Raw genomic sequence first — 11,489 nt, 5'->3', positions numbered from 1 at the left:
AAGTATAATACATTTTTTTATATCGGGCCTTCAAAGTAATAATTTAACTGCGTTTTTGCATTGAATTTAAGCATATGTTGTACACTAAACACAGTGTTAGAATAACTTGCTCAAATGACGGTTGCATGCAAGTTCTTTTCAAACCGCACTTATTGCAATATTTTAGGACTAATGGTGGCTGATGTGGACATGCGACATCTCTAATCTGTTCATGTGCGTCGACTACAAATACTGTAGTTTAGTCATCGTTGGGTCAAGGTTTTAATCTGCGTTTTTATAAATGCTTCAAATCGAGACGAATACGACAAACGTTGTCCTGATTAGAGACAGAAAGCGAGACATTTCCGTTTTTCTGACGTTTTTTTCCTTCATCTCGGCGTTTTTTCAACTGCCCCTGCGTGATGAAAAATTCTGTTCAGGTTTGTGATAGCATTCCTATGGTACATTTGTGATACACGCCGTGCGAGGGGATTTTATGTGTATGAATTAATGGGATCATTTTTTATGCTCTATCAAAGATTGCTTTTACTAGGAGGCGCCGAAAACTTTTCTGAATTCAGACAAATACTTATCTAGACATTCAGTAGGAACTTTATTGCCAACCATTAGACGTCTAACTTCCATACATAGACGTCTAGAAGGATTCTGTGTTCATGCCTCTTATTTAGACGATGAAAGCAAATGTTTAGACGCATCAATTAAAGAATATGCTGCGTTCTAACCTAGACACTGTCAGTATCGTTCAATTCGTAACAAGAGCATTCCGATGCTGGCAACCTTTTTACGGTTCTAAAATTTCAAAACGATACATTATCGCTATTGCCTATGATTTGGATAGATTATTACTTGAAAGCAATCGATTTGGGAAATTCAGATAATTTCATTACATGTCGTGTTTGTTTCCAGCTCGCTGCTCGTAGGTTCGTGTAATGCTACTCAATTGGGAGTAACTGCCTTCTTCGAATTCGTTAAGGGTTTCCATTGGTGATTGTAGGTGGAAACCCTTTACTCCAAAAACCTTAATTGGTTCCAGTGGTTGTAGGCCTCATCATTGCAAGTTTACAAGTTTGTGAGGAATCACGTTCCAGGAATAATAGTTGCATTCTAAATATTGTAGAATACCAAACACTTATTCATTGCGACAGCAATGAAAAACATGTTCATGCATCATAAGTTGAGTTTTGTGAGAGTGATTCACGTGAGCGATGACGCGCAAAGTAATAAGCATTTTGGTCTCATGTATAGCGTGTGATGCATACTTTGTGTAGAATGCGGATTTCGAATTCAATATATTATTCTAGTTCACGTTGTAGAAGAGGAGTATATACAGCAGAGCTCTGGCATCTGTTTTTGATCAATCACACAGCGGAGATTCAGGGTATCGTTTAGCTCTTGAACTTCATAATACATAATCTGACCAATTAAACTGCTGTGTTTCAATTTCACTGCTTACTGTATCCATGAAGTATTACACCAGCTGGTTAACGGAAAAACTTAGAACCAACTGGCGGTATCAGTTGTATAATTTTCATCCTGTACGAATGTCATTCTGCGGTGAAGACAAGCGTTTGTCCTGGAGGTCGTGGCCAGGACCGTGCAGCTGGCCGTGAGTGTTGAGCGCGGGAAAGTGACACTTGAGCGAGGACAGTTGGAAGAGGCAGGACAGCTGGAAGAGGAAGGACCGTTGGAAGAGGAAGGACCGTTGGAAGAGGAAGGAAAGCTGGAAGAGGAAGGACTGCTAGAATAGGAAAGACCGTTGGAAGAGGAAGGAAAGCTGGAGGTGGAAGGGCAGCTGGAAGAGGAAGGACAGCTGGAAGAGGAAGGACTGCTGGAAGAGGAAGGTCTGCTGGAATAGGTAGAACAGCTGGAAAAGGAAGAATTGCTGAAAGAGGAAGGACTGCGGGAAGAGGAAGTACTGCTGGAAGAGGAAGGACTGCTGGAAGAGAAAGGACTGCTGGAAGAGGAAGGACTGCTGGAAGAGGAAGGACTGCTGGAAGAGGAAGGACTACTGGAAGAGGAAGGACTGCTGGAAGAGGAAGGACTGCTGGAAGAGGAAGGACTGCTGGAAGAGGAAGGACAGATGGAAAATGAAAGCGGGTCGAGAGACTAAGCTTTCTCTTCATAGGTCTGCCGGAACTAGCCATTACAGGTAGGATTCAAGTCACGAATACAATTTATTGGCTGCATTCCTTTAATAGATTTCTCAACCTTGCTATGGAGTTGCATTGTGAACAGTAGAAATTCTAGATGTGGAGGTGTAAAATAATTACAACAATGGGTAAATTGTCGTAGTAACAACTCGGGGATAAGCGATTGTCCTTGGTTAGTTAAGGGTATAAACAGTCAATAGAGTATGTTCAGCATGAATAATTTTTTTGGCTAAGCCGTTCCATTCACCTCAGTCCAGTTGATGATGGAGGTGCTCAAAGGCCAGGAAATGATTGTGGAGGATTGCTTGTTCTTAAGGTTTTCACTTTCGTCGCGCGGCAGCCGGGGAGACGAGTAAATTTATGAACATTATTTCATCGAAAGGGGGAAAATACTGGTCGAAAGAATTTGGTTATTTGTGAATAAACGGAATAAACTTAATTTTTTCAAATTCGGAAACAGTTGTTTGTGATCAACTTTCTATATACATTCTTCACTTTTACGTTTTAATGTCCAATAGCGCATTTCAATAAATTTTCTGTCATGTCATTCTTATCAGAACTAGATTACCTGGGTTGCAAGAGGAAGTTTGGTTTGTACTCAAAGGGAAGAAAATAGGGTTCAGTGGTGCAGACCATGATATAATTTTTAGAGGCTGGACATCCATGCTGCTGCTGCTGCTGCCTGACGTGCGCCCTGGCGTGACAGCCTCGTAGCAAGCGTGGCTGCTAGTCATCGCACGCGTCAGTCAAGGTGTGGAGCTTGCAGAGATATAACTATCCATTTGGCTCATCTGTTCGATATTTATTTAGATTACAAGCATCTCTATCGTCATCTTGCATCATGAAAAATAATAATGAATTCATTATATTCAAAAATATAATTTGTTGGTAGTGATCCATAGTCCATACACATACATACTCTTCGTTACGCTCACAAATTGCACGTAGCGATAGGGTCCGGTTAAAGAAAATTGTGATAGTGAAACTTACGAAACACGTCACAAAGCAGCACATTGTTCACAACGCTCTACGTAAATAATGGAAATGCTGGACATTTTTAGATGATAAAAAATTTTCTTAGAAGTCTCTTTTTATCCTTGGTTGAACCTTTCCATAATTGTTATATAACACGATTTCGTACATCACGCGTTTACCTAAGTAAACTTTAAAAATTTATTTGTGAATGTTATTTAAATTCTTCACTATTTTAAATCACGCAGTGTAAAAATATGTGCTGCTTTAAGTTATCGTTATATTACATTCACTCGAACAAAATCTTTTCAGGAATAAATATTCCAGCATCGAATGCCAGATGAGAGTTGAAGTGTTCTCAGCATGTGTGTGCGTTCTCTTGTTGCTCGTCCTCCCACGAGCCGCTGATGGGTTCAGTAGTGGCGCTGGTGCCTCGGCGTGTGACTCCATGATACCTCAACATGGAGGGCTGGTCGCCCAAACCACAACTTCTCCTTATAACGTCACCGCCCGCAACAATGGAGACAGGAGCATCACAGGTGCGTGGACCTTCTGTGTAAAAATATTGAAGTTCATATATACAAATATACTAATAAATATGACTATTTGGTGTCACCGGCTGTATTCGGTCCTTACTTTGAAAAAAGACGCATGCTCAATGTACAGGGTTGGGCAGAACCGATTGAGCAGTTTTGAGGCGAAATAAAAGAGTAACGGAGGTACATAAAGAAGAAAGTTTACTTTTCTCGAGGTTAGCATACCATACCATTTAGAATACATATGTTTTGAAAACAATATCAGGAAGATGGTGGCCGTTAGTTGATGGAGTTGTTCTCGGAGGCGGAAGTAACCGTAACAGTGAATTCCGAACGTTATGCTGCAATGCTGCAAAATTTCATGCAGCCGAGGATGGAAGACATGGTTGAAAATGAAGCATTGGGAGACGTGTACGTGGTTCCAGCAGGATGGGGCTACAACTCACACAGCCCGAATGTCGCTCAGTGTTTTGAGACGCATGTTTCCCGGACGTCTGGTTTCTATGAGCGGTGATTTACAATGGCCTGCGAGGTTACCTGATTTGAGCATTTGCGATTTCTTTCAGTGGGGACATCTAAAAGAAGTCGCCCTCTAAAACATCTAAAAGAAGTGGTTCAGAAGTCGCCCTCGCACCCTAGCACAGCTAAGGGAACGGATTATTGCAGAGGTTATAACCACACCTCGCACTATGTGTGAACGTGCTGTAGGAAACTTCCGAGAACGACTCCAACAGTGTGTTGCAGCTAACGGCCACCATCTTCCTGATATTGTTTTCAAAATATAAGTATTCTAAATGGTATTTTATGCTAACCTCGAGGAAAATAAAATTTATTCTTTATGTACCTCCATTACTCTTTTACTTCGCCTCAACACTGCTTAATCGGTTCTGCCCCACCCTGTTAAATATTATGTCACCGGTTAATTTGTTACGATTACAGTTTGAATCATTCACTTTTAATGTAGTCATGAAAATGTTAGAATGCGATTTCAGTTCACTTCGTTCGAAAAGTTAGTTTTTTAACTGCGTGACATCAACTGGACAATATTTACGATTCTCCTGCATTTCTAACAGTGATTCTCACGGCGCAAGAAGGCATCGTTGGTTTCAAAGGGTTTCTGCTTCAAGCCAGGAATGCCGCAGATGCTCGAGTCGGAGGCTTTGACAACTTGCCTGACGGGTCTCAATTCCTGCAGTGCACTGATTCACAAGTAAAGGTATGATATCTATAACTATGCTAGTAGTGTATGAAATATAACCAACAGTTCAGCGATAACATTTTATTATTTCCCTTAAGTTTTATGAGAATCTTCTTGAAGCGTTGCATTTCACAATATATTGCGCAAAGTGTTTGCTGAGAGAGTGTGAGTACTATGCCTCATATTTTAAACAAATTTGATTAATTCAACTTCAAATATTGTGCCCTCAATTATGATGAAGGACGCAGTCACTCACTCAAGCGCCGTTGAGAAGCGGCGACTGGAATTGACATGGAATGCTCCTGCATCTTTCATTGGGCCCATAACTTTCAGGTGATAAGTGCACCTCGTTTAACTTTAAGAAGATAGTGATGCATAACGCTTGAAACACTATAGAATATCATGTAAACAGTTGCACGAAAAGGATTCATTATTCATATTTATCAAGCAAATGTAATAAAGTGATTAAAAAGTAATACAAATATACTTATTCGCGGCTTTCAGCAACTAATGGTGCTGCTTTCTCATCACACGTTGATGATCAAGCATGTTAATAATGATTTAAAAGTGGAAAAATCATAAATCAATTCATTCTAAGTGAATATTGTTTTATCGTTTTTAAATGTTTCTCTTTTTCTGATTCACAGGACAACTTTTGTTCAAAGCTTCATGATTTTCTGGACTGAAGTTAAAAGTGAAGCGCAGCAGATACTGTCACTATCAACTTTGCCTCCAACCACTGCACAGACACTCCCACCTACTACTGCTTCTCCTACGTCACCACTTACTACTGCTCCATCTACGTCACCACCTACTACTGCTCCTCCTACGTCACCACTTACTACAGATCCACCTACTACCGCTCCTCCTACGTCACCACTTACTACTGCTCCACCTAATACTGCTCCTCCTACGTCACCACTTACTACTGCTCCACCTACGTCACCACCTACTACAGATCCACCTATTACTGCTCCTCCTACGTCACCACTTACTACTGCTCCACCTACGTCACCACCTACTACAGATCCACCTACGTCACCACTTACTACTGCTCCACCTACTACTGCTCCACCTACGTCACCACTTACTACTGCTTCGCCTTCATCACCACTTACTACTGCTCCACCTACATCACCATTTACTACTACTGCTCCTCCTACGTCACCACTTACTACTGCTCCACCTACATCACCACTTACTACTGCTCCACCTACATCACCACTTACTACTGCTCCACCTACATCACCACTTACTACTGCTCCTCCTACGTCACCACCTTCGACTGATACACTACCGTCATCATCTACAACTTTCCCTATGTCTCCACCAACAACAGCTTCGACTACGACGACACCTACTTTAGTTCCTACCACGTCGCAACCAACCACTGACCGTCCCATGTCACCACCTACCAGTTTGATGCCTTCAACAGAAAATTCAACCAATGTGCCCCCACCGACATTACCAACCACAGTACCTGCACTAACTACAGCCCCTATCACACCGCCCGGAACTTTTACGGTAGCGCCACCATCAACTGGGTATGGAATCCCTCCTGCAAAACCTAATTACGGCAACAATTATTTTCCGTCTTATGGTTACGGGGCACCGCGATCTCCTGATGAAACTTACGGTGCTTCCTCACTTGGACACAATTACGGTGTTTCAGCAGGAGATGCTTTTTACAATCCACCTCGTTTTTCAGAAGTTAACAATGCTTTTAACCCCCCAATAAGACGAGACACAGTGCTTTCATTGCCTTCTCACCTAGAGATCGATGGATTGGTTCCACCGCCTCCTCATTTTCGTGTTTCACCTCTACAATTCTCGATGCCAGACCCAGATTCAAAACCAAGACCCTATTTGATACCACGCTTACCACTGCTGGATGAGCATTCGAGGAGGCCATTTTCTTCATTCATGCCCTCCCGTGAACTATGCGGCCAAACAAAGAGATACCCATGTAGGGATGAAAAAATTTTGCCTAGCACTATTCCACTTTATGGATTAGCTGATAATATGAAAACTCTGTCGTTTTTCACAGTTCGTCATCCGCCTTCTTAAAAAAACAAACGTGTCATAATTGCGAATGAAATCTCCGATGCGCTGATTCGACATGAACTGTCTCGCATCACGTCAGGTTGAAAAAATCAAATTAATAATTAATTAATTACATAATTATATACTGAGGTGGCTCCCTTGCTCCAATAATTTCGAAAAAATCCAGTAATGTATCTCACATGCAACGTGAAGAGCCTCCGGATTAACTTCGCACTACTTCAGTCTTCACTCATCTTCGATATCAAAGCACAAGGCAGGCAGGCTATGAGAAGTTATATCAGTGATGACTAAAGTAAAAGTGTGCTCCACTCGCGGGTTATCGGAGGCATGACAGTTAAGCGCGCTTTTCCCCGAGTTGTGCCGATTTCGACCAGTGAGTCGATGTCTACATTGACAACTGAGTCGATGTTAGTATCTTCACAGTCACAGCAAATGTTTGAATTGGTCTTCCATGTTGGTTCGTCACTGAATCTCAAACGCTTGTAAATTTTGTCAATTTCCACTGAAATTTTTACAGCCAGTTCCGAGTTTTGAACCCCTAACTTGCTGCTACAATCTTAGCGATCTTAACGGCTTAACCTAAACTTTTTCACGTTGAAAGGCTCTCTTAACCCTAAGTTATGTTTGATTCACTTTAATTAAATTTAATGACAGTGCACACTTTAGTTTCTGATTCCGACCTTAATATTAATAATAATTGTGTCAGCTTTTATAAGGCAATTTGGTAAGCAGGCGATTTTTTTTAGATGACCGTTTTCCCTTTATGTTAACCGCCGAGGCCCGGGCCCCGAGTCTGCCAGTGAGTGAGACATGGCTGTGAGTGAGATATGCTTGTGAATGAGACATGCCGATTTGGTCCGATAATGAAGTGTTAAGAGATGCCTACAATTGTTGTGTTCTATGTCTTCAGACAACTTCAGTACCTATGATGTTCGGTGTAAGCGTATTCAAAGTAATTATATGCGTTTTAAACTGTATCTGTCATTCTGTCTTCTTCACCGTCAACGACAAACTTCTTAAAGAAGGGCTAGAAGAGAATTTGCTTAGCGTACATTAATTACCTTCGTTTTAAAAGAATTTCAGTTGACTGTTGAGCAGGCTGCTGCCCACTCCCACTATGCAGAGGGTGGATGCAGCGTCGCCAATATATGGATTTTTAAGCCCAAAGCGTTGCCGGCCATTTTAAAGATGCGTCGCCGGGTAATTTTTAATGAAAAGCCATTTATGCTGAGTAATGACGGACTATTTACAAGCCACAAACTTAGTTACAAGGTTGCATGCATGTGTTACCCCAAATAACTAATTTTACCCTAAAAACAGTCCGATTGTACAGCAAGTGTCAACTGAACATGTAATAAAGCAGTCTGACCGCTCATGTGACAAAAACTACGCAATCAAAAAAACGTTGTTTACATTTTTTGCGGGAACTCATCGCAACTGATTTCCGGACAAGCTTCGCTGCATCGTATTCCATCCAACGCACCGGAAACCTTACTTTTTTTCTAAATAGTTGGCCGAAGACTGAGAAATATATTAAATGCAAGAATTTCAATCTAAATGTGTCGGCAAGATCTTCTGAAGGCGAAAATTTGGCTACTGAAGCGTCGCCAAAGATCTTGCAATATTCATCCACTCTCTGCACAGTGGGCCTGCTGCTTGCTGCCTGTTGTGTTGAGAGTGGAGGGTGACTGGGTGAGGCTGGCTGTGGCTGGCATTATGGCATACCTAGTCAGTACCTACCTGAGCCTTAGCTCAGCTTAGCATAGTGAAATTCTAGGAAGGGAGGTAGTACTTGTGGCACTCTGCCTTTGGTCAAGCACTCCGGCAATTGGCAACTTGCGTCTTGACTCTTGAGACTTGCGGCGGTCTAAACCCAGCTTGGTCTCTCCCAGTCTCCTAGACCCCAGTCCCCAGTGGAGTTTCAAAATTTGATTTTGATAAAAAATAAGAATTGAATTGTAAAATTGCTTAATGACTTCCCTTGGTTGCACTTGCAAAATGCCATCAATGATTGAAAAAATGACAATGAGTCAAATCACTCAAATGTCAATGACTTAGCTACTGTCAAACGGGGTAAAAAGAGACCAGTTTGAGTGTTTTTTGTTAATAACTTCTTACCATGAAACATTTCAGAAACAAGTTTAGGTAGGCCGTAGGCTCATTTTATAGCTCTTTGCAAGGGCTAGGCCTATCATAGTGACAAAGCACAGATTTTTTAGAATCAGTTCATTTTTAATTTCCTCATTTACTTCAGATTTATACCAATTTCTTATGTATAATAGGGTAAACGCGGTATAAATTTAACTGATACATATTGCCATAGTGGCAAACCAGGGCTTTTTTAGAATCAGTTCATTTTTAATTTCTCATTTCAACCATCAATGAACGCATGGAACTAAAACAAAGCTTAATATAAAGGAAAAGCTGGAGAGGTGACGGAATTACCTACAATGTTGGAATATACAGTGTTTACCCTAAAATATCCAACAATAAATGTCAGCTCAACATAATTAAGTCTTTTTCCATATTTTTTTTCTTTTCACAACCAAAAACACAGCATGTACGTCCGTGGTATTTGCTTACTTGAATGTATCTTGTTGATGTTTGTAGCTTTGAAATGAAATGAGTGCAAACACTTTGAAATTAATGAGAATAATGATCTATAAATACAAATTTAATTTAAAGAAATCTTTAAAAATATTGTTACATATTGAAAAAAATAATCATTTATATATTTCTGAAATTTCTTTATGCAAAAACTAAAGCATGCACATATATGCAGTTTGCTGCAATAAACAAGCCTTTTCAAGCTAGCAGCAGCTACAAAATGAGGAAAGAAATAGGAAAAGTCAAAATTTTTTAGCCAGATGCTCCTTTAAATTGCACAGAAATTTGTATGAATTCAATAAAAATTGGCTTCATTAAATAATATTGAGGGGCACTCAAGATAGGGCATTATCTTTTCATAGTATAATTTTTAGTTGTAAACAATTTTATATTGATTCAATGATGTACACCCCCTCAGGGGGGACTTCTGACTTTCCCTTCTGTCTCTCTCGTGCGGGCAGCCGACGTCCCGTGTAAGTGACCTCTTGTTCGAGTGTCTTTGTTTCTGTTGCTTTTCACCTGTCCCTCCTTGTCACTTCGTCTCTTTGAGATGCTAATGCTGCTTCTTTCAAGCCAGCTTCAGCGGGCTGGACATCTGAGACCTTCCGCTCCTTGTGGGTGATGAATAATTGAGACCTTCCACCTCTATGGTGATGTACATCTTGACTTTCGGTGCGAGATAGCTAAATAGCTGAAGTGCTAGTAAACATTTGGCCACTAAACTAACTAACTAACTCAATGATGTACAAAGAATTTTATTTATGCTTCTAAAAAGTATGAAGTATGAACTATGGACTCCTTGTGCATTGGGAGTGCTCGCAACGGGCCGCAGCTAGCTTGTACAGATGCCAAAGGCACTTTTCTGGAGTTTCTTTCTGTTAGATATTAATTGATTTTCCGGATCTCCTATAATTGATTTCACATGTACACATGAGTAGAGTGGTACTAACTATGCTAATAAGTTGCAATGGTTATTTTATAATAGTGCAATTAATATTGTTCATGACCATTTCTTATGAATTAAGTTCATAGGAAATCAATTGATTATCTTTTGGTTTGGATAGTGCTCTGCATCTTATATCTTTGAAGGCTTGATGCTAGCCATCTCATTGGACAGACTGCTTCGAAACTTTGACCAATTAGCACTTGGCATTCTTTTCCGCGGAGCACCGACCAACCGCAGCCCACAGTGGTTGACTGGAATTCGTGGAAGAAGGTGTAGTACCTGTGGCACTCCAATTATGACAGAGGGCTCCTATTTCCCAAAAGCTCATGTTTTTTTATTCATACCGTAAAATGGGGTAACTTTGACCACTTATTTTTCAAAATGTCATTTTTTTACTAGATAAGTTAAAATTAAATTGAAACATGCAAAATACAGGTCTATACTCTATCTTCAATCACCATAAATTGCTGGCTCCTGCCTCTCATAGTTCTGATGTAATTTCAAAAACAGTGATGGTCTTTGTTACCCCAGCTCTTGGGGTTTCTTTGACTAGGTGTTGAAATCAATTTTATTTTTTTGGTAAAATAACTCCAAATAACTCCAGGTTTTGGTGCATTGTAGTAGAACTCTTCTAGTTACATATGCAAATGACAAATATTATGAAAGTGTCATAGTTTGCAAATGGGGGGCGCCGCCCCCAAATGGGGTAACTTAGACCACCTAATGTCAGCCCTGACGCTGTCTCTTATACACATCTAGATGTGTATAAGAGACAGAACTTCGATATTCAAATGCTGAATATCTGTCAAGTGTCAATATCACAATCAAGATTATTTCACAATCAAAAATATGTTATAATATCACAATCGAAAATATTATTCACAAATAACCATTCATTTCAATGCCGAAATGGACTCCCATCTAATCACGCTAGCCATATGCTGTCTCTTATACACATCTAGATGTGTATAAGAGACAGGGACTATAGTAACAGGGACAAAAAAGGTGGAGACATA

The 11,489-nt window shown here is 40.4% G+C and overlaps 1 protein-coding gene across 1 annotated transcript; it reads left to right on the top strand.

Annotated features, from left to right (window-relative positions):
• Positions 1 to 3,443: 3,443 nt before the first annotated feature.
• LOC108677780 (mucin-1) lies at positions 3,444 to 7,750 on the top strand. Its single transcript, XM_018166064.2, has 4 exons — positions 3,444 to 3,661; positions 4,732 to 4,874; positions 5,098 to 5,189; positions 5,504 to 7,750. Exons 1-4 carry the CDS (start codon positions 3,463 to 3,465, stop codon positions 6,921 to 6,923), a joined length of 1,854 nt encoding a protein of 617 aa, XP_018021553.1. The 5' UTR covers positions 3,444 to 3,462; the 3' UTR covers positions 6,924 to 7,750.
• The last annotated feature ends 3,739 nt before the right edge of the window (positions 7,751 to 11,489 follow it).

The sequence above is a fragment of the Hyalella azteca genome, unplaced genomic scaffold (assembly GCF_000764305.2).
Source record: "Hyalella azteca isolate HAZT.00-mixed unplaced genomic scaffold, Hazt_2.0.2 contig6974, whole genome shotgun sequence".
Taxonomy (NCBI): domain Eukaryota; kingdom Metazoa; phylum Arthropoda; class Malacostraca; order Amphipoda; family Hyalellidae; genus Hyalella; species Hyalella azteca.
Note: the sequence above shows the minus strand (reverse complement) of the source record. Positions and strands in the feature narration are given on the sequence as shown.